The sequence below is a fragment of the Danio aesculapii genome, chromosome 7 (assembly GCF_903798145.1).
Source record: "Danio aesculapii chromosome 7, fDanAes4.1, whole genome shotgun sequence".
In the NCBI taxonomy this organism is placed as follows: domain Eukaryota; kingdom Metazoa; phylum Chordata; class Actinopteri; order Cypriniformes; family Danionidae; genus Danio; species Danio aesculapii.
This window is the reverse complement of record NC_079441.1, coordinates 55031934-55056935: the sequence shown is the minus strand read 5'-3', so window position 1 is coordinate 55056935 and position 25002 is coordinate 55031934. Positions and strand designations below refer to the sequence as shown.

The 25002-nt window shown below is 34.8% G+C and overlaps 1 protein-coding gene across 2 annotated transcripts in view; it reads left to right on the top strand.

The window, feature by feature from the left end:
• The first annotated feature begins 8814 nt into the window (after positions 1-8814).
• Positions 8815-25002, top strand: part of ank2b (ankyrin 2b, neuronal) — a 165224-nt gene continuing 149036 nt past the window's right edge. Inside the window, exon 1 of one of the 2 annotated variants that reach the window (XM_056462193.1) lies at positions 8815-9203. In XM_056462193.1, the coding sequence (XP_056318168.1) occupies positions 9075-9203 (129 nt within the window). In that variant the 5' untranslated portion in view covers positions 8815-9074. The remainder of the gene's footprint in view (positions 9204-25002) is intronic. The other variant, XM_056462194.1, reaches the window with a different exon arrangement.

Below are 25002 nucleotides of genomic sequence, written 5' to 3'. Positions count from 1 at the left end.
AAATTATCTTTTTTTTAATGTAAAAATATTAATAACATTAGAAGTGGACTGTAGAGAACTGTACAAAATAATACAAATAAAAAAGATAGTTCATGACCCCTTTGAATAGCAAATATATTTACATACATTCAAACTTTTTCATTCAAAGAGCATGCTAGCATGTTTGTGTGCTGCTGTGCACCCTTTGTGGGTAATAAGCAGAGTGTACAGCAATTGTGAGCAGAATTACTCAATATATTTAAATGAAAGTTTAATAAATGTGTTGCTAGAGAGTACAACTGGTTCTTAAAGGGAATGTAAAATCCTGATTGGTTAATAGCACATTAGTCCCAAAACATACCCATGACTGATTAAGCGAATAGGTACAACCATGTAAACTAAGAAAAATAGATTGGGATATGCCCTATGCACCTGTACCTTGTGCTTTAGACCATGAGCTTAGATCGTTAAAATAGGGCCCTTTGATTAAGCAAATGATTCATATAGATTCAAATTTTTTCCAGTTGGTGACTGTAGCTTTGTATTCCATCTTTCCATTTTCCAAATGATCTTCCATTGTTGTACCAGGGGCAATTAGTGGAAAACACAGGATGACCTGATTGTAGTAACTGGTCCATATTTTCAAATCTTGTGATAACAGAATTATTTAAATGAGAGTGCACACATTTTCATACATCATAAGAAGAGTTACACCACATTGCATCATGTGCAATAACTGCTGATGCTTGAAGTGTAATATCAGATGATTTTGCATGAGTTCGCGTACATTTGAATACATTTTCATGTAATGTTTCTGGACTAACTTGAAATAGAGAGGCTAATAAATAAATGTACTATACGTCAACACTTTATCTATGTATAGTGTTGATGTGATCAAGATATTATCATGGATGTAACCCCGCCTCATACAAATTGCATGAAATATACTTTGACAACATTTTTTTTAATGTAATGTAGCTTATTGGATGCTTAGCAGCAGTTTCAAAGTGAAATCTCCAATAAGTGGTGATTAAAGTGTAATCAAATAATTGTGACTGTGTGTTCATTGTAGTCCAGAAATTAATTCTCTGGTGAATTAAAAGGTCAATGCATATTTGAAAATAACACAATAACACTGAAGCTTTCCAACAGTGTTTAAAAGTGAGATAAAAATGCATTTGCTGATGCAACCATGTAATTTTCGTTCTAGATTTTACATAGCTTTGCATTGCAAGTTCAATACTGTACTGATAAACTGTTGGAAAACATACAAAAATATGCAGGATGCAAACATTAAAATATGTTAGAAAACAAATCATGCACAATCATGCAGGAAAATTCAGCAAATCATACAGTATGTAGAATGTTTTTAGAGTTTGGTATTAAGATATGTTTCCAGTGAGCTTGGGAAAAAGGAAAAAATCCTTCTGAACTGCTGACATGTAAAGCCATGTATTGCCTAATAGTCATGAGTAAAGAAAGGTTTGTGTGAGGTTACTGTTAGCTCTGGCCAAGATTTCCGAACATGTGCGAGTGTGTGCGTGTGTTAGAAGAACCAAACAGATGGCATCACTAGTATAATCTGCGAGTCTCCCCGTCAGCCTACTGACACACTCGAAAACACTCAAAAACCTACAAATACACTCCTACTTGAAAACACACACACTTACAGTACAGTACTGATCATCATCTTAGCTCTCTTAATCTGGATGTCAAAAAAAGTATCTGATGTTATTATGTACCATAATACTGTATATTCAGTGTAATAAAGCTAACAATTCTTTCCTTGATTTTTTTAAGCCAAAGTCAATTGTTAGACATATGCTATGGCATACGCACACAGTGTCTGTATGTGTGTGTGACGTGAATTCAGCACTACAGGTATATGCATACAGAGCAACATTTTTGCTGTGCATTAAATGTATGCACAGATCACATATGTGCTTTGAATTGTTTTTGCACTATTTGGTTTGTCCACAGAGTGTTAAAACAGAACCAGGCCATTGCTTTAGAACAAAGCAAAATTAGAACAAAGGCAGAAGAATAAAAACAAACCATAAGGCTAGTTAAAGGGGGGGGGGGGGTATATATAGTATAGTATAATTATATATACAGTGGGTAGCACAATCGCCTCACAGCAAGAAGGTCGCTGGTTCGAGCCCCGGCTGGGTCAGTTGTCATTTCTGTGTGGAGTTTGCATGTTCTCCCCATGTTGGTGTGGGCCTCCTCCAGATGCTTTGGTTTCCCCACAGTCCAAAGACATGTGCTATTGGTGAATTGGGTCAGCTAAATTGGTCGTAGTGTAAAGAGTGTGTATGGGTGTTTCCCAGTGATGGGTTTGCAGCTGGAAGGGCAATCCGCTGTGTAAAACACATGCTGAAGAAGTTGTCGGTTTATTCCGCTGTGGCAACCCCTGATTAATAAAGGGACTAAGCTGAAAAGAGAAGGTATAAATGAATGAATGAATAGTAAAAATATTGAAGCACTTGTGGTCCTTATTTTTGTTTTATATGTTTATAATTTATTATTATTCCTCTTAAGTGTATATTTATAAGATCTTTTAACATTTATAATTTAACCAATAGACTGATCAATTGAAGTCTATATTAACAATTAATTTACAATACAAAGGTGGCACAGAACAACACAGAAGTGGCATAGAGTTTATTTTCTGTACATAATGAGGTTCAGGGGTGGCATGAATGCAATTAAATTCTTAAATTAATCTTGAGATGCTTTTAAACTGTGAATACAGAAATATAATATGATTAAATAACTGAAATGATACTTTAAAAATGAAATTAAAATTGCCAGTAGGTGACAGCAAGTCCTAATGAGTGTGTTAGTCTCAGAGCTTGTTTTTTCCCAAAATCAAAATGATCTGACACAATGGTTCTGCATGCTTCATCTGTTAACATTTCTTGCTTAATATTTTGTACAGAAAAAAAAAGAATTTTAATTTTAAAAACATTAATCTAATTGAAGATATATATATATATATATATATATATATATATATATATATATATATATATATATATATATATATATATGCTAAAATTTCAGGTACTTAAGCATCAGTTGGTCTGTTGAAGCCAGTTACTGCCAGATTTTTTTCCAAAGTCAGATTCACAATAATATTTTACAGAGGTGGCTTCCTCATAAATCTCTATGCAGGAAAAACCCTAACCCCCTGAGCACATTCAATCACACTGGCGATGGTTTTTCATAATCGCACACAGTAGTTAGTCCCACTATACTCTAAAACGCTGAATATTTTTTTAAAGTTGACTCAAAAATAAACAAGCAAAAAAATAAAAATAAATAAAAACACAAATCAATCTTATTTCCAATATCTTTATTTATTTAATATTTGATTTTTACATAGTAGGTATTTGTTGAGGCTCATGTTCTCATTCACCTCCTTTGATTATAAGTCTTACAAAATAGCTTGTTATACTGCTTTATGTTGAAAAGAGGTATTCCATATTATAGTAGTTTGACAATTTCCTGGCATTTAAAATTCCAAGTATCAATCAAAAGTCTCCACGCATTTACAGAAAAAAAAAATTGCAAAATAAGATTTATATTCTGTTTTCTGACTACTTTATGCACCAGTAATACAGCATAAACACCATAAGTCTATAGGAAACTTAATTAAACAAGCATATCAATAAACATAGAACACTGAAACAGAAAGGAAACTGTGGGCTCCTAAACATACTGTACCCTTTACAGTATATTAGTCCATTTTTACTCTAATTCTGACATTTTGACTAATTTCTTTTAAAATGTAGTTTCTACTTTAATCTTTGAATTAGATTGACACAAAAGTAATTGTAAATGACTCAGCAGTGATTACGCACACTTAATTACATAAATAATAAAACATTAGCAACATGTTATACAGCATATATACTTTGATCAATTATTACATGATTAGTCAGGGACGGGGTTTGAAACCAGGTCTCCAGTGTCAGAGTCTGAGTGCTTAACCACACGTGGATAATGAACCCAGAAGCGAGACGGTTCTTGCACAGAGAGATTTACAAAAACAAAAATCCAGATTTGGAAAAAACAAACAAAAAAAAAATGCAGAGATAAAATAGGACAGAGTTAACGGAGGAACAAAAAGGCCAACAGGCAAAATATCTCTGTAAAAAACTAGAGCAGGAGAATCGCATCCAAAAAACTTGGAAAAAGGCTAAGTCACATAGAACTCTGAAATAAACGGACTTTAAGAGAGCAGGGCAAGACTCACGATAACGAAGGGCAAGAATCAACAATAACCAAGCAAAGAAACAGGGGAAACTAGACAACTTAAATACACATGACATAACAGGACACATGTGAAAACAATCACGTAATTACTGAACTCAAACACATGGGGAGAAATGAGGACATCTAGTGGAGAAACAAAATCATAACATATAAAAACTAAAGTCATAAAATGACAGATCCTGACAATTACTGTATTTCCTTAATTTTTTCATTTGTAAAAGCATGGGGCTTTTCACTCAGATTGATATTTCATCTGTCTTTATATATTCCAGCAGGACTAGATTATGTTTAAGATATTTATGATGTGGTCATGTACACTATGTATTCTACATTGTATTGTTTCAGCTACATGAATATCATCCAGCTTAGGAAAATTGCTATTTTTTTTTACACTTTATATACTCAAAAAAAATAAATAAATAAATAAATAAAATAAAATGTATAACTTATGATATATGAGGAGCAAAAATTTAAGTTATATAAGTACTATAAATTGTACTATAAAACTATAAAATTAAAAAAAGATAAAAACGTTTCATGAACATCGTAATTAGAATGCAAATAGCATTTTAAGATTGTGTGATAAATAAATTTTATTCAAATAATAATTTACATTTAAGGAAAATACATGTTAAAAGTGTGTTGGGATTTACAGAACTATCCGGAATGTAGATTTTTTTGATTGGAATTCCATTGTGTAGATGGAGTAGGTATGAGGGAGGGGCTAGAATTCAGTGGTCTCAAACTCAATTCCTGGAGGGCCACAGCTCTGCATGTTTTAGCTTCAACCATCTCCAACTCACACCTGCTTTATAGTCTTTAGTAGTCTTGTACACCTTGATTAATTGGATCAGCTGTGTTTGATTTGGGTTGCAGCAAAACTGTGCAGAGCTGCGGACCTCCAGGAATCCAGTTTGAGATCTATGGGCTAGATTATCTTTAGGATTTTACTGAATGATCAAGCTATGTGTGTATCAAGCTAAGTGTATAAAAATACTTTTGATATAGCTATATACTGTACATGAAAATGCTATCGCTAACAAACACTTAATCAGAAATGTTTGAGTAAATGTGATGCTTATGCAAAGAAACTTTACAAATGACAGTTTATTCTATATTCAAATTAAATTGTAATTAACATTGTAATGAGATGGGCGTGGTCAATAGTGTTAATAGAAGAAACGAGTGTGTCAATACACTGATTACAACCATTTTTTGTAGAACAAACAATCTAAAGTCTGGCAACCTAAAAACGTGTTAATTTCACTCAAACATTTGAGGTAAGGAGTTACCAGAATCTGAAATTATCAGGTATTAGTGTAAGGCAGTTGCATGTTAGATGACTGGTGTTTGTTGGTTCACTGTTGAACATTTAAGAAAATTAGTGGTGATATTCAAGGTTAGTTCTTTCATTTAATTCCAATAATAAAACAATAATGCAAAACACATGGGAATGGTAGATAACAATATTAATAGACAATATGGCTGAAACACTGGGAATCTGTTTAGATTGCAGTTAAGAGCTTTTATAACCAGCAGAGGGCGCCACAATACAGTATTTTATATGAAAAACTAAATCTGTCTTACTGTGTATATGCTCTACACTGAAACTTTGAGCCGTTCATGATGCTCTTGCAGAAAATACCTTGATCTGAAGGTAGTAATACGGGACTGAGGTCAGTTTGTTATTGCTAAACATTTACCCAACAAGTACACTGTTAGATGTAGATCCATTTTTTATATTTCAGTAACTAGTTTAATAATAACGTTGCCAGGTTTGTTGTTTTGTGCTGGGCTGGTTTTATAGAGTAAATTCAGTTTCAAAAAAGCTTTAAATTGCATTTTTGATTTTTTAAGAAGATACGAGCCAGGATTAAATCTAAATTGCACAGATGGGTTTTGGTCACTGTCTTTAAAGCAATGTATGTTTGTTCTCCAATATAATCAGCCAACTCATGCCATTTATATTTCATACTTCCATTTTCAATATGGCAACAGTTTCACTGTGACGTTTTAGGAAGTATAGCAGAGGTGAGACCCATTAACAAGACCAAATTTCTGATCAGTATGCTCATGATCGGATTGAAACAACCCACTGTGACAGTAGCACTCTTCTGTTCTGTGCTGTTTATCAATGCATTTTTTTAACATACACGACCATACCTAAAACATCAAACCTATGGGTTTAAAGTTAAAATTGTTGAGCCTAAAAAACAGAAATCTTTTAGTAACACTTTACAATAACAGTACATGAATAATGATGTATTAATATGCAAACTAAAGATTACTTTATTATGAACTAATAATGAGGCATGTGCTAATCGTAAACTAACATTAACCATAACATGAGTCACATGAGTTCATGCGTGAATAACAGCTACCTTAATTACTTGTTAGTACATGTTGATAATCAATGTATTAATTAACGTAGGTTTAAGCTAAATGTAACCAACATGATCTCATGAGCTTTACTTGGCGGGGCACATCACCATTAACTCATTCTTAACTACTCATGAACTTCTCTTCATGCTGATGTAGACAGAAAACTTTTCTATTGTTATGCAGTGTAAACGCTAGGGATGTGACAAGATCTCATATGATGACATCTCGCAAGATTAAATCGCTATGAGATTTCTCGTCGACGGTGAAAAGTTGTCTCGTGAGTTGTGATGTTATGATGGAGCGTCAGGGTGAAATTAGCAATGAAGATTGGAGGCAGGATTAGAGTTCAGCGGCTGCCGCGTCCAACAGAGGCTACAACTGTAGAACTGTAGGAGTTCGAGTCAGTCAGTAGAGTTTACAGTTAAATATTTTGCAGTGTTTGCATGTCCTTTACAGCATATCATTCATCAAAATAGAAATAAAAATCATTCATTACAGTAAAAAAAGCACCTAAATTGTTTTGCATTGTGTGATTTTTTTTCAGTTGAATAAAAATCTATTTTCCATTCTTATATTAGCAAATGTTTTGCTAATATTTAAAATTATATATAAAAGACTATTTCCCATTGACATATTAGCAAAATATTTTGCAGCATTTGCATGTCCTTTTCTGCATAGAGTTCATTAAAATAGAAGTATAATAGCATTCATTATTAGGTTATTTAAAAAAAACTCATCTCATTCTTGGAAACTCAATCTCGTCTCATGGAGTAGGCGTCTCATAGTACCCATTGTAAATGCACTTGACGTGCGTTAAGGAGTTCACGAATAATGATGAGTTAATGATGATGTGCCCCTCCAAGTAAAGTCATGACATAATTATACATTAACATGTCATGAGTTCATGAGGGTTAAATTAAGCATAAATCAATTTGGTAATTAATACATTATTTAACAAACAAACATACTAACAAGTAATTAAGTTAGTGGTTATTCACACATGAACGCTAGTGACTCGTGTTGTCATTAAATTTAGTTCATGATAAGCGGATGCATTTACTCATCATTAGTTCATAATACAGTAATGTTTAGTTCACATATTAACACATCATTATTCATGTACTGTTATTGTAAAGTGTTACCAACCTTTTAAATACTTCAGAACCTGTGTGCTTTCACACACTCAACAATGAATATGTTTCATAACATAGAGGAAAAACATACTCTTAAAACTAGACAACATGCTGTATGCCACCAGAGATCACTTATACTATTAAATAAAACAGTTAAATTTGCAGATAGACACAATATATGAAAAAAAGTGTTGAGTCTATAAGAGTCTTTGTGTTTATGTTGCTATGGGCAGTTGTTAAGCGTGTTGCATAATGATTGGCAGAGCTGTTAAAGGGACAAAACTATGTTTCATTGTGAAAAAAGTGTCAAAGCATTATTATCGTTATTGCTATTTTACCCTGTCCTCAGAAACCAATAGGGCATAAGAGCTAATTACATATCATCTGGGCAGTTAAAAAAGATCAAAAACACACAGCGGAATGCAAAATGATTGATTCCTTTTATTAAAAATAAAAAGGTTATTGAGGATGTCTCTATATCTAAATCATTGTCTCTTTTTGCCATTTTGTCACATTATACCAGTATAGGGATTTGAGTGGTCCCAGTGCCATCAATAAGTCCTGTGAAATCCACCATACAGAGGCAGACTGCACCAATGTCTCTCCTAACGGGTGGGAGGGGGATGTGGGAATGCCGAGGGATGGGAATTGCAGAACAGTGCGAGGCGTCTTTAATCTTTTATCTCCCCCTCCTGTTTTTCTCGCATGGCTGCACCCTTTTTCCCATCCTGAGCAACAGTGAGCGGTACAGTATGCAAACCACACCCTTCCACCCCCTCCACCCTGCCCAGAGACCCCTGAAAAAGCGCGATTGGTCAGGAAGTCGTGTTGCCTAATGACTGATTGTGCCACAAGCCAAAGCTAAGCGGCTAATGACAGCTTGGGGACACACGGGGGGATGGTCTGCCCTATTTCCCTCTTCCTGTTTACCTTATTTATTTTATGTAAGCCCATACACTTCCCCCGCCCCTTCTCTCTCTCTCTCTCTCTCTCTCTCTCTCACACGCACACACACACTCTCACTCACACCTTAAATGTAGTTTCCCAGAGAGCTGGAGAAGGAGGATGCTGCTTGCTAGAGCCTGTCTATTTAGACCTGCCGTGGGAGGAGTTGAGTGTCGCCGCTTCTCTCTATTCTCATTTTTCTCTCTCTCTACCTCCATGCGCACTTCCAGAGCTGTGACAGTGGGTGTTACTCGTCTGCCCTTGGGCTTGAAAGTCACCCAAGACCCGTTTCTTCTTCATTGCTAGCATCATTCGATTTCCTCTTATTGCTACTGATACTGAGGGACCGTTGCTATGGCGCACGCTGCAGCAAGCATCAAAAAGGCCCGAGTGGAGATGGAGCAGGCTCCCGACCTGAAAGCATTGGAGAAAGCCCGTGAGAAAAGAAGGCGCTCGCGTGAAAGAGCCGAGCGCAGGCGTAAGGTAATGCAGGCGCCGCTATTTTTCATCTCACCTTACCTCCACCAGAGCACCAGGGACACAGGCCCTCCTCCACCCTTTCATCAAACCATCCATCAACCATCCATCAACATCAAGATGCACTTGCCTGAGAGAGAAGAACTCTATCATTACAGGAGGCTACGTGGATCCTTTAAATAAATAGAAATAGCTTGTCAATACTCAGTATTGTGTGTTCACAACACTCTCTGATGCATGTTATCCACTAAAGTGGTAGACCTAATCTTTTAGGTCTTTAAAAGCCATGTTTTAACCTTTCAAGGTGTGATGTCACACCTGATTCATTTGTATTGAGCAATACTTCACTTCATACATCAGAAATATATACAAATATGCATACCTCATCTCTTTCACGTTCTCTAATCTGCACAAACATTTAGACGTTTCCAACATTCTAATGCACTGCATCCAGTAATAATCACATAAAATACCCTAATGCATTTTTAAAGTATTCATCGAGTGCTGTTTTTGTGTTGTTTAAGACACCAAAAGGCTCTCTTTGTTTGTAGTGTAGACAGATAAAGTACGTATCTCAGTCCTGTTGTCAGAGCTGCAGTCCTAATAGCGCAGACTTGGCTCTAAGAGTGTCTGGGTGTATCTATCATGCATTCTGAATATGGATGCTCAGGGGAGCGTCTGTTTTAAAGTCATAGGGTGTACAGATTTTTGAGTGTGAGTGTTTCCTTTAAATAATTACTGATATTTTTCTCCATATAAACCTTCAGATATCTGTAGATTATAGAATTCATAAGTAATGGGAAAGCTTTATGTTGAGACATGTTGTTCATGTTAGCAGCTGTACATCTTCTAGAACATGACTGTGGTGTTTGAAATGCTTTACGATCAGTGGTCTGCCGTACAGGTCATCAGTCTTGATGAAATGCTCATGGCAATAGTAATTGGTCTGCAAACAAACTGCATCATAAACAATTCTAGCAAGTCATAAAATGATTAGTTGCTTGTCTTTTTTTTTTTGCTTAATCATCATAATCATTTATATAATCAGTTTTATTTTACAGTGCTGGGCAAGGGTAAAACACTCTAAGCATTTTCACATTGTATTTATCCCATATTATCATTGTTAGATGTGCAGCTTTTAACTTCCTCAGCGAAATGTTTCACATCTTTAGTTTGAAAGTGCCTGTAGGGGTTAGCTCCATTTTTACCCAGGGTTAGAGCTGCTTTTGAGGTGCCAAATGACTTTAGTGAAATGATGCAGTGCTAGAATGTTCTGGTTAGATGCCTTAGCAATTGACATCCAATCACATACATCATAGTCCAACACAGACTCTTTGGAAATATGTACTTCAGCCTAGATTTTTGTGAAGACACTAAATACACTGTAAAACCCAATAAGTTAAGGTAACTCAAACCATTTGAGGAAACTGATTGCAACAAAGCATTTAAGTTCAAAAACTAATACTAACGAGTACTGTGAACTTAATTCATTTGAGTAAACGAAGCAATTTGAGCACAGTAAAACCCAATAAATGAGGGGAACTCAAAACAACTGAGTACTGTAAAACCTAATAAGTTAAGACAACACAAACCGTTTGAGGAAACTGATTGCAACAAACCATTTAAGTTAACAAAGCTAATCTATATGAGTACTGTGAACTTACTCCATTTAAGTTGAAGTAATGAGGTATTTAATTAACTCATTACCTTTAACACTGAGTTCAAAAACTCTTTTCAAATGAGTAGAATTAACTTTCAGTCAATTCCATTTTATTTGATAAAGTTGACTGTTGGGATTTACAGTGTACATTTGATTGCAGTTTCTTAGATCAAATGAATGCTATGTGTTTGGGGCAGTATGAAGCCAATAACTTTTGTTTCTTTTCACCCTAATGATATTTACAGAGGCATATTCAGGGCTTGTCATTAACTTTTTTAATCACCAGCCACTGTGGCTAGTAATTTCCAAACAAGCTTTTTAAACACTTGCTTGCATCACATCACACTACAGCCCTCGTCAGTAAGTTGGAATAGCCTGTGTCCTCACCAGTCGGATGGTCATCCTCTCATTTGGTATCACCTGCTTTTTTTTGCTCACATGAAAACAGTTATTTATGTCAGCCGTGCTGCTTCTTGATTCTAAGATCATATTTGCATGCATATTGGGCCATCTTTACTGTTGAACCCTGCTTTTAAGAAATTACGATTAAAAAATTAATTTCAACCAGCCTAAGTGGCTAGTGGCAGTGGATAACTAACCCACCACAGCTGAAATCTACAAGCATTTGGTGGGTGTTAATGTCAAGCCCTGGGCATATTTTGACAAAAAAAGGATTATTTTGATGTAGTTCATTGCACAACACTAAATAAATACCACCAGAAAAACCAATACATTTGCTTCACTCCAAATTTGACATGTTTTCTTGTATGAGTGGTTCTTGTATGGAGTTTGCTCTTTAGCCTCAGTTTGTATGGTGTTGAAGTTGTGATGCAGAGTGCTCTGGCCTGAATATAAATTCAGGGTAAATCTATCCATGTGAAAATGCACTTTTCTCCTGCTTTTGCTTTGGAAAACACTATCGGTTGGGTTAAAGGAAGGGTCTAGGTCAGTGGTTCGCTAGGTGATCTGTGCGACAAGTCCGACATTGTCATGGACCTGTACAAGAAGGATGTGTCTCTGAAATATATAGCAACAAAATGCACCCTCAAGTAATATGTTTCACAAAAATGTAACATCAACTTCCAGTAAATTTTTCATCTAAAACGTGTAACAAAAAATAACCGGAGCAACGCAATTTACATTTTGCATGAGGCACGTGTTTTCTATGTGCCTGGGTTGTCATATTCACATGTTTTGAACAGTCACAAAAACAACTTCGCAAAGTATGAACAGTATTTCAGCATTTTGAGAGGAAAAATGTGAAAAAGCCTTTTATGAATAGTTGAATAATTGTATAATCTGTTTAGGTTTAGAGAAACCAAGGGTTAACGAGTTCAAGTGTGGGAAATGTTTTTGCCATTTTAGCTTCATGTTGCCCAGGCTGATATTCAGGATTTGAAAATGAACACACACACATACAATGAACACATAGATGACCACAGTACTTGTGAAACAAATCCTTGCTGGGTTTCAAATGGGATAAATTCACCTTCAAATGACAATAAAACAGCAACGGTTGCCAAAACCAAATCCATTTCAAAGGGCTCTTTTCACATTGAATAATTTTAAAGAATACAAGTGATGGGACTTTTTTGCTTATGGTTTTTGGGCAAGGTTAATTTGTGACCTGTGAAGCTCTTACAGTACAACAGGGATGCCCAAAATCAGTCCTGGAGAGCCACTGTCCTACAGAGAATCAAGAGTATCAAGAGGTGTATCAAGGGAAGTTGGATCTAAAATCTAAAAACATGGGATCTGTTGTCTTGATCTGTTTTATTAATTTTTTCCTAAATTGTTTTTTTAAACATGATTAGGATAAGTGAACTCCGAGTATTTTAGCTTTTTTTGTGGTTTTAACCAATAAAATCTGCCGTGGGGCAGGTTTTGTTTCTGGTAGCTTAAAAACAAATCATACATGAGCAATATCACACAAGTAGCAATGCGATATGGCTGTATATCGCATTGCTGCTACGAGTGTGATATTGCATTTATACAACAGTTTGACGGCATAATCGTGTGTATAAAAAAGAAAATCAAACACAGAGAGTCTCAAAACCCCTTTGTAAGGAGAAACTACTTTCTTCTGCCATTCCATCACCATCTGCAGCTGATGTCAGAACAGCAGAAACCATTACTAATTCTCACTTTAGAGCTAGTATTTGAAAAATTATCTAGCGTAATGTCTAAAGTGATGCAAAACAAGTGATTTTGCTCACATTTTAAGATTATAATGCTGAACGGCATGAAATGCCATCAGTCTACAGAGATTTTCCTAGTATATCTCTGTTGCAATCGGGATATCATAATAATTATCCCCAAAAAGCCAGATTACTGTTGTGTTTGCCAATAATGAAAAAGTATATACACATGCAGGCATTTTTTCTTTCTTTCTTTTTACTGAACTAGTCTGCAGTAATGAAAACCTAAGATGCATTAGAAACAAACAGATGGCAACCAAAAAGTAACTCAGGGTTATACAAGAGTGGCCAACACAAAATACACACATTCCTGATATCTGAGTCCCATCTCACACTCAATACACTACAATTATACGGTATAAATACAGCACTACAACATACAAAAGAGAGAGAATCGACTTTTAATATAATGATTTGATCAGCTGTAGTTTTGAAATTACGCTGTTTTTTTTCTCTCTAAGGGCTTATTATGTGGTCTCTGTTGCCATCTTGTGGATGGACAACTGTCTTTGCTCTGCTCAATAACAGGCTAATGACTGGTTAATGGTCTCTCAGATTTATAAATATTTGAAAATAAGCACTATCCTTATAATAAACTGCATAGTTTGCAGTCTAAACAACTACATTCTTGCCTTAAAAAGCCTCAAAAGTACATTATGTTGTTTATTTCTGATATTTTGTTTTTGACATTCAAAGTTCTGAATGGCCAACAAATAGCATGATGAAATGTGAAAGCCTTTCTTTTGTTATTATGATATAAACGTTAAGAGCTGTATCTCTGATAATACTTGTTTATTCTTATTATGTGTGAATAAGGCATGGCTGAATTTGGTTACCATTGTAATATATCATTGCCGTTGTTTTGATCTGACTAATTATAATATATGAGATTATGTGATAACATATTGCATTGATGTTCATGTAACTTATACCTACAGAATTGTCTCTATACATACTGTAGTTGCAGGAAACAGAGTCCACTGTATGGTGGTTGTTTTTAGTGAGATCACATGTTGTAATATATTATGTTCATTCAGCCTTAGTATATTTGGTCATCCGTGTATAATGTTTAAGGCTACAGGCTTACTTCAGAACTTGATCACAAGACCAAAACTAATCACCCCAGTACATTGCAAGAGGAAATTAGAATATAAATTTTCATGTTTGTCTAGTGGTATAACATTCATCAGCTGCTTTCTGCTTTGTATCAACATCAAGGACATCCATGGGTTTGGTGTTTTAAAAATATGTTGCAGTGCAGATGTCTGAGTTGCTATGGAAACATAGGCCCAGACACTTTATTTGCTTGATTCTTTCTGTAGTACTGATGAAATGACTTCAAAGTAATATAGGCAGAACTACTCCCAGGGAAATCGAGTTTCTACAAGTGATCTGGCAGTGACAATTTAAACACATACAGTATAAAACTAAATGATGGCATGGCTATTCAGGTAATTAATACAAGTATCTGTCTGTTGTCATTCTTTTAGGGTACATTTGATTTGTCAATCAGCAATGCACTGAATCTGATATGGTATAATGCTATGCTACAGTACTATAGTGCTAATATTAAACATCACTCACTGAACACAACATACTGTTTAAATAATCTCATTCCAGCTCAAGGTGAGAATCCTTATTAAAGATATCCTTTTTATAGATGCTATACTAAAAGATTTTGCTTGTTAAAAAATGGACTGTTATGTCTTTTAAAGCCATCATACTTTTTATTTGCCTTCTCCAATATGTATGTGAAAGGAAAGAGTCACCTTTTACACCAGAGAGTGTTGCAACCATCTGGCAATGCCATCCTGGCAATCACATGGAAACACATGAAATAAGAATACCTCAGCAACCCTAAAGCAGCTTGTTGTATCCACCCACAGAACCCTGGTACTGTGGGCAATGCATTTCTACAGGCAGACAGAGCTAGATCATTTTTAAAAGAACATGTGAGTTGCGTTTAATGTGTCATGATGCATTTATGTAATTGGTTCTGTTTTTCCTTGTGCATAAAGTGGCCTTGTTCGTCACAAGAGGAGTCCCACCCCACTGCCCCCCGCCATATGGTTTACTATAGATTAAGAGGTTTGTTGTCTGTCCAGACCAAAAGATTACATTTTCTAGTTTGGATGCAGCAAGGGGGAAATTGAAATAAAATCCTCTCCCTGTTTGCTAAATGCGGAGGCATAGTGCAATGTGGGAAGTCCCGGTCAGATCACACGATTTTGTCATGATTTCGGCACAATTTTCATGTAGTCTGGTGTCGGAGGGAGTCGTAAACGATTAAACGACTTTGTGACACAAGCTTCAATCGTTTCCTTTAATATAATGTGGCTTAGTCACGACAACCAATACCATGTCATAGTCACGACAACCAATACCATGGAGCAATAGTCATTCGTTATGACATTGATAGGATTAAACATACATTTTCCTTTTTAATATTAAGATATTTTCTTTTAAAACTAAATGTCTAGTTTCCTGATAGGGTTTGCTTATTAAACACTCCTCTCGCCTGAACTTGCCGCAAGTGTGATAGAAAAATGAAAGCACATCAGCAGCAAGGAAAAATCAGATGCTCAAGACATAATCTTTAAAATAATGACATATTAGAAAATTAGCAAATCTATGACAGAGGTTTGTGATACAACAATTACAGTGGAACATTCATTAAATCCTTATTTTCCAAGGCTCCTGGCGACACAATGATGTCTTAAGTACATTGTGATAAATAAACTTGCAGATGAGTGTGTGCACTGAGAATTGTTTGACCAGGTTGTTTTTGTGATTAAAATGAATAATATTGTAAATAATGTTAGGTTCTAGAAAGACTCATCATTTCACTTCACAAGACATCAATGTGTCACCAGAGCCTTGGTTATTGATTTGGACTTGGTTATATGGGTTTTATTTTTAATCTAAAAAACTGTAACCATTGACTGCCATTTATGAATCAATAAGGGCCACAGATTCACCTAAAATACTTATTTAAAATTGCTACATCTTGAATGACCTGAGGGTGAGTAAATTAACAGGACATTTTCATTTTGTGGTTAACTGAAGTGGATGAAACCTTTAAATGGTCTCATTGTTAAATGCATTATAATATATTTTTTGAATGGGACATATTTTAGGGAAACAAATGTGTGTTGGTTAGAGAAAGTCTTTTCTTGAGCTCATTAAAGGTCAGCTCTAAGGAGAATAAAGCTATTTTGCCTCAGTGTGAAACCTTGTCAACATCCCACACACACCCACACACACACACACAATAAGAATGACAACTCATTAATTCTGAACATTAAATCAATACATTGATCAATACACCACCTACAGTATTGCACTATGTGCTGTACTGTGAAATTTTACATATAAATTGGTACACAACAACACTAATAATTGCATATTATTGCAACACACCTGTCAGGATGCAGTTACGTTTTATGTAATAAAAGTTCTGTAAACATGTAAATAGTATTGAGTAACTTAGAGTAATGTCAGCACAGTAACCTTGAGTGTTTTCTACCAGCCCACCCTCTCACACAACCACCTCTGACATCATGAATACTCATTACACTTGTTTGTTTAATGCTCATTGGACAGAGCTTCTTCTGTTAACAGATCCTTGCTCACCATGGAGCACAGGGTGCTGAAAAGAAGCCCCTGCAATCGCCCACCTTGACTCCTGTTTTGGCAATGCCATCCTCCCTGTTTCCCAGTTCCCACATCCCTAACATACCACCACTGACATGCATAGCTGGGGTGGTGGGTGGTAAAAATAACCAGCGCTCAAATTAGCAATGAAGGAAGAAGCATTAGCACCCAGTAGTTAGCTGTAGTAGAGCTACACTGGTTATGGGTAAGACTAGTTGTCAGTTAAGTGACAGTGAACTTGTAGATAGTGTGATGTGATTCTGTGAGGCCCAGAAATGAAAACCCAAAGGAAAAATCTTATTTGATTTCTTTGTCCGTCTTTGTACCTCCACCATGGGCAATGCAGCAATGCGTAAGGCACATAAAGTGGAAGATCCCGAACAAGACGATATGCTTTCCAAACTTTGAGTCCGGTCAAAGTGAAAGCATGGACTCCCTGGTAAGAGATTATATTTTTAGATACATATTTTTGGAGTGATGGAGATTGTGCATGGAATTTGTTAAGTAATCTGAATCTGAATAGTTCAGAATTATCACCTTGATGTTCTTTATACAGTATATTTAGCAGCAAATCTGAATATGATGTTTCCTTGATAGTTTAGTCTCTTGTTTTTAAATGGTACAGTATAGATCATTGAAGACTAAGGTAACTCATTCAGTATATCCATCCTGGTTTACGTCGTTACCAGCAAGTTTTGCGAATTGGTGTTACCCAAATCCATCGTTGCTACATTTGCAAAGAACTTTTGCAACTATTATTTTACAGCTGTAGTTAGAAGCATAGTTCCTGTATGTGTTCTGTTCTGAATTATTCCCCTATGCCCTATTACTTTCCGAAATTTCACTTTGATTGATTTTTAAAAAGTTGTCTTTCTCTCTGATTTAATGTGATTTGCTTTTTAAAAAGTTGTCTCTCTCTCTGATTTAATGTGATTGCTTTTTAAAGTTGACAGTTGTGCTCCCTTTGTAGTGCACTTCAAATAGTTTTGTGCCATTTTGAAAGCTGCTGTGGCACGTGATGAAAACCAAATATGACTTGATATGATTTGCAAGTTGAAATATCTGTTGTATCACAAGTATGTAAAAAATAAAGCATGTACTTTTAATTTATATTATTAAAAAAAATTGTACTGTACAGTTGAAGTCAGAATTATTAACCTCCTGAACTATTAGTCCCGTTTATTTTATTTTATTTTTTCCCCAATTTCTATTTAATTGAGAGAAGATTTTTTCAACACAATTCTAAGCATAATAGTTTTAATAACTCATTCCTAATAACTGATTTATTTTATATTTGCCATGATAACGGTAAATAGTATTTTACTAGATATTTTTCAAGACACTTCTATACAGCTTAAAGTGACATTTAAAGGCTTAGGTAGTTTAATAAGGCTAACTAGGCAGGTTAGGGGTAATAGGCAAGTTATTGTATAACGATGGTTTGTTCTGTAGACTATCGAAAAAAATATAGCTTGAAGGGGCTAATAATTTTGACCTTAAAACTGCTTTTATTCTAGCCGAAATAAAACAAATAAGACTTTCTCCAGAAGAAAAAAATATTATCAGACATACTGTGAAATTTTCCTTGCTCTGTAAGACATCATTTGGAAAATATTTCAAAAAGAAAAAAAAAATCAAAGGGGGACTAATAATTCTGACATCAACTATATATATATATATATATATATATATATATATATATATATATATATATATATATATATATATATATATGATGCATATTTTCTCTAAAGAGGATTACTCCACCTTCGTTAGAGTATAATTACAGATGTTTATGTTTTTACTAACATGTTCCAATGATGAATCTGTGACTGAGCAACTAAGCTTTCAGGAAACACTTGTGACAACATCATTCATTTCCAATGCATACATTCTGCTATGGTAGTTCAAGCCTTGAGTTACGATGTTTTTTGGGAAATGTGTCCTAGGTTATTTGTGATATTTTGGTGCTTTTAAAACACTCAATCATGAGATTTACATTTTGTGAATTGCTTTGAAATGTGCAATTTTATTCAATGTTTGACGTAATCTCAACTGAAACAAAGACGGGGTGGGGGTATATGTTTTAGAGACCCTTTTTAAAATACAGCCAATATCTTTAGTTTTTATTCCAGTTCTGCCAGTGAGAGTGGTTGAGATTAAGAGCACAATCAAATGAAAAGCAAATTAAAAAGCATCGTGAAGGGGCAGGGCATATCAGATACTATAGAACATTTGATTAGATAACATTTGATGAGAAACTGAAGTGTGAGGTGATGTGAAAAAATCAGTGTTCCATTAAAGTTGAGGTGACAAACTATAAGCTTTGGGTGTTTAAATCTTTTAAATGCGAGTTTTGTCACTGTTTGTAGCTTAGTAGCTTATAGATGTCCTAAAAAAACTAAAATACAGATACTAACATCTAAAAAAAATCTTATTTACCCATTTATTTAAAACTTTATTTTTATTTTATTTAACTTAATTTTTCTACCTTACATAGTCCTGTAGGAGTTTTCAGACTGGCAAATCAAGTTAATTTGGATGATGATTTGACAATTAATTATGTTAAAAACTCAGGCTTTAAAATCTCAGTTACCTGAGGATCAAGGTACTCTGTGAATTATTTAGATCTGGCAATATATTAGAACGCTTCGGTCATTCAGCTTGCTATTTATATCTAAAACATACAGTGAACTGTTTTGCCTCTGTGGCCCAAGCTGTGAAAATCAGATCCAGCGGTTGTGCTTAGCAGACTACATGGATTTTTGTTCTTTGTGTTGTAAGGTTTTAAAAAGGCTGTTTCCATGGCAGCTATAATCCTGGCATGACCTTTATATGAAAGTGAGTGGGATCAAAATTGTGATGTCAATATAAAGTAGATAAGTATGCTTGAGGTATTTTGAGGAGTCAAATGCAGCTACTGAGAACATGAATGACTGCTGTTAAAAACTAATTTCAAACAATCTATAGTTGATTTGTTTTGTGGTTTGTCTGTTTTTGTCCAGTCTGTCTTTTATGCTTTATAAATTATTGAGATAAACTTTTGCTTCTAATGGTAAGGATAAAATCAGATGAACTGGATGAGATGTTGGAAACATGTAATCTCTGTTTCATGTAGACTGAGTGTTGTGCAATATTCCAAAAGCAATTGGGTGTACGTTAGGAAGATTGGATTGATGAACTGCTATTATTGGATCTGCTTGCCTCTTCCTACAGTTTATGAAGTATTATAGGAATACAGTGTGAGCCAGACATGGATACAAAGCATTAGATGAATTAAACTCTTGCATCATGTCGATTTAATCTTGTGGGTGAGTAGTATGCACAGAATCTACACCCACATAATTCTTGCAAAATTGCTGTGAGATTTTGATACTTTTACTTTACATAAAGCTGAACTTTCAAGCTATTTTTTAAATGAAATTTTAGGTCTATACCCTGGTCTACTGAGGATTTCAAGCAGTGTTAAGAAATGTCCATGTTGAACAACTAACTTGACATGCATTATATATTCCTGTTCTCTTGTGATTTCAAGTGCTTATTTTAATCCTCATTTGTAAATCGCTTTGGATTTGGAAGAGTATTTGGATTGGAAAGTATCTGCTAAATGAAAACATTTTATGTTGGTGACCAGCAAACCTGTATCCCAAACTGGACACATGAAAATCATTCTTTACACTAGTTATGAGCAACACTGAAATTTCCAATTGAGATGGCAGAGCGATATACTCCTCATTTCCTGCTCAGGGAACCTTGGTTAAAGGCATTCCATTCATAGGTTCTCAAGATGTTGTGTCATTAATACAGTGGATTCTATTAGAAAACTGTTCTACTACTGCAAACTAATATTGCCAGTTGATTGGTTAAGTAGCAACACTTTTGAATGTGAAATTAATTGAAAGTAAACTTAGGTTTATAACCTACACTCAATCGTTTGCTGTTTGTTTAAACAAATTATTTAAAACAATTCTTGATTGTTTTTGAGGACAACTTAATTGTTTTAAAACAAAATAATAAAAAACCGATTGACACAATTTCTCATGTTGTCCCAACACAATTTGATTGCATGGAACCCAGCATTTTTACAGTATACACTGTAAAAAAAAATGCAGGGTTCCACAAAATTCCTTTATGTTGTCCTAAAACAAATCAATTAAGTTAACTTAATAGTTTTTACAAAATAAAGTGGATTGAACAAAATAATTAAGTTGTTCCAAAAACGCTTAAGAATTGTGTTGTTTCAATTCATTTTAAGCAGAAATCAGATTAAGACATGTGAAGTAGGCCGATTTTAGTCACATTATTGAAGTTCAGTACAGACATGTAAACACACCACTATTTCCATGTTTTGAACAAGCAGCAAAGGACATTTTAAGTGTAGGTCTGGATTGGCTCACTGTGAAAATTACAATATTTAGGTTAATCTTCATTTTAGGGAATGTCCAGCCAACAACAAAGTCAAAATGTAATACTTATCAGCAGTGTAGCGAGAGACCCTATTTAATTAATTACTATTTCCGTAGCACTTCATACAATTCATATTGTGTCAAAGTAGCTTTAAAGAAATAAGCAATACTATAAGTAAGAAGTTTCGCCAGTGTAATGCAAGTTCAATACATCAGGCAGGTCCACAAAATCGTATTGTTTTGTTTGAGCCAGATCAATTATGATTCGTTTAAATTCAATAGACCATTTCAATGTGGTCATGTCATTGGCCCATAAACATTTCCTGCTTGTTATCAAACTATTTCATAACTGTAACAAGAGGCAATTCAACCATAACTTAATGCTAAACCAGCTGTCACAACATTATTTATCAATATGTGGCTCTTTTTTTGATTCTCACAAGCTATAGAAATTAAAAATGTAAAACAGGAAATATGTTGGGACCATTGTTTTTGTTTACATAGCAAAATTCTCAGTTCAGAAAGAATTTGGTCCCACTTTAAATAAGGGCAAACAGGTTGGTAATAAATAAAGCTGCTGTTTGTGGCAGCTTATTAATCCTTTCATTGTCTCAATAACTTGAGTAACATTAACTCAATTTAGAGAGGGACCAAATACTATTTAAAGTAAGGTGCAAAGGAATTAAAACTCCATAAATTTAGCTGAAATTGAGAGAAAAAAAACAAAAACAAAACAGGCTCAGTCAGGGGACCAACTCTCTTTTTCCTCAAGCAAATAAGGAAACAGAGCTGCAGTCTTATCTGATTGCAGTGGGTCCAATGAATGATAGGCCACAGTTCTTTCTTTCTCCTAAACCTCTGCCACCCCAGAATTGGTACCCTTGACTCAGTGAATGACTTGTCTGATGTGCTTCGAAGGAATTATTGTGCAGAACATACAGTAAGTGAGAAGATTGCCATTTAGGTTGATCTGTCCAAATTAAGAAGACAGCAAGAATGACAACAAAAATTGAAGGTCAGCAAGAGTTGATAGCATCAATGGAGAGAACATCATCATCAAGTGATCAACAATGAGTATGTTTACATGGACACCAATACTCAGATTTTAATACAATTAGGACAATACTCTGATTAAGAGTCCATTATGTAAACAGTGTTTTTTATTACCATAATAAGTGAACTAAACAGAAATCAGATTAAGACATATGAAGTATGCCGATTTTACATTTTTTACATTATTGTTCAGTACAGACATGTAAACACACCACTCAAACTATTTCCATGTTTTAATAATTTTTGATACATTTTGCGACAGGATGCACACACCGCAGTTTTTAGGCATTTGGCGGCAAACAAATAAATGTCCAACAGTCCTTACTGAGTGCTCTCATCCAGTACCTCCGAGTTTGTTACGGGAGCATGAATGAAAAGTTAGTGAATGAAATGGCAGACATGGCCTGTTGCCTGAGAATTTGTATCGTCGTCTGTTTGCACGCATAGTGTGAGAAATGAACTGCCACATGAATGGTGAAAATGACATTAATTGGACTATGTACTATAATATGTAAGACAGAAACATGAAAGGAACATTCAAAAAGCAACTCATGTAAACACCTTATTCATATTATTGTCTTATTCAGATTAAGGCAAATAATTAGATTACCGATGGTCATGTAATTGTAGTCATTAACCCGTTTCACACATACAGACCTTTCCAGATAATTATCGGGAATTTTCCAGAAAAGGGATCATGTGTGAACAGGCCCTTTTTGAAAATACCAGTAAATTAGTTCCAGCAATTTTCCCGAAAGAAAAGTTGTAACGTAACTGGTAATGTGCCGCAATGCTGCTCTGTGGTGAACGTAGAAGGAAAATTGCCGGAAAGAGCGTGTTCACGATTAGAAACTCGCTGACGTGAGACGTCTACTCCAGCCAATCAGAACATTCAGACGCATTCACATCCACACTGCTTAAAAGCCTTTGAATATTTTTCCAGACACATTTACTTGCTAGATGCTAGTCAGATAAAGTTTTTATGTTCTTTCTTAATACCAACTGTGGAAAAAATTATTGATAAAATGCTTATGATAACCGCTGTTTGTTTACCTTCAAGCTCTGCTTCAGTTGCTTGACACGTGTGCATGTGAAGCAGCTGGTGAGCGCCAGCACTTACACATATTATGAAACATCAACAAAAGCCTAACAATTTAAGCGCAGCCGTTTAGAGGTCATTTTTGGTTAATGATGTCAGAATTTACTGGTATTTTGAAATGGATGTGTGAACTGTCTTTTCCAGAAAAATTCCAGAACATCCTTGCCTATGTGAACAGCGCTTTTTGAATATTTCAAATTTCTGGATATTTACCGATATCACTGTGTGAAAGGGGCTATTGTTAGTGTTCAGGCATGTTAAAAGTTACTACTAGTCAAATATTGAAAGGGGATTCTGACACGCCTGCGACGTGCACTTTAGACCATGTGCTTACATTAAAAATGTTAAAACAGAGCCCAATGAGTGGTAATCATAATTTTGACAGGAAGGAAAGTTTTAAGTAAAATATGTTATTACTTTATTTTTGCATATACTGTATTTGTTGATGCGTTGAAAGTGTTGGAGTCTATTCCTTTTAACCTGTGACACTGCTTTCCCTGGCTGAAACTGTAAGTCATCATTACGTATAAAGCACTTTGGGGTGCAGTATTCAAAACTGCTGCAGTCCACAGCTTTATTCTCATTACTTCCTGTGTCCTTGAGAGCTTCAGAGGAACTATCAAATCAGTTCTACGAGTCTATCTAAGGCAGAGACCATATATCATATGGTGTTTTCTGCACAGTCATCAGACATTTGCATGTAATCTGTGTATTTTTCTAAACTGCTGTCAGGTCAAACATATTTTATTTATATAGCTGCTTACAGAAATAAACACTGTTAAACAGGAACACTGTAATAAACAGGAATGATGGTGTTTGTACAAGAACAAACCATATTTATTGTTAATTTAACCTTGTTTGTTGCAGTTCCATATACAAATGGTGAACTGGCATTGCTTCTGCACTGTACATTGCAGTTTAGGGGTATTTGGAATGGAGCTTCATTACTGTGTGTGACTTATGATGAGTACAGCTGTGTGGTTTTTGCAGGTAGTTATTTGGATTTGTTAACATACTGTAATTTCAGCACATTTATTTGCTTCTGTCTGTGATGCTTAACTAGACTGTAGATCTGACACTGAAGATTTTCATTTATCATAATTTACAATCATTTACACCCTCAAAAAAATGTCATTATGTATTTTGTTGGTTATGATTGTACACATACAGTTGAAATCAGATTTATTAGCCCCCCTTTGATTTTTTATATTTCCCAAATGATGTTTAACAGAGCAAGGAAATTTTGACATTATGTCTGATAATATTTTTTCTTCTAGAGAAAGTCTTGTTTGTTTTATTTTGGCTAGAATAAAAGCAGTTTTTATTTTTTTTAAACCATTTAAAGTCAAAATTATTAGCCCCTTTAAGCTGTATTTTTTTCGATAGTCTACAGAACAAACCATCGTTATACAATAACTTGCCTAATTACCCTAACCAGCCTAGTTATCCTAATTAATGTAGTTAAGCCTTTAAATGTCACTTTAAGCTGTATAGAAGTGTCTTGAAAAATATCTAGTCAAATATTTTTTACTGTCATCATAGCAAAGATAAAAGAAATCAGTTATTAGAAATGAGTTATTAATACTACTATGTTTAGAAATGTGTTGAAAAAAATCTTCTCTCTGTTAAATAAAAATTGGGGAAAAAATAAACAGGGACTAATAGTTCAGGGGGGTTTAATAATTCTGACTTCAACTGTATATTTTTTGCATATCTTCATTACATATACTTCACT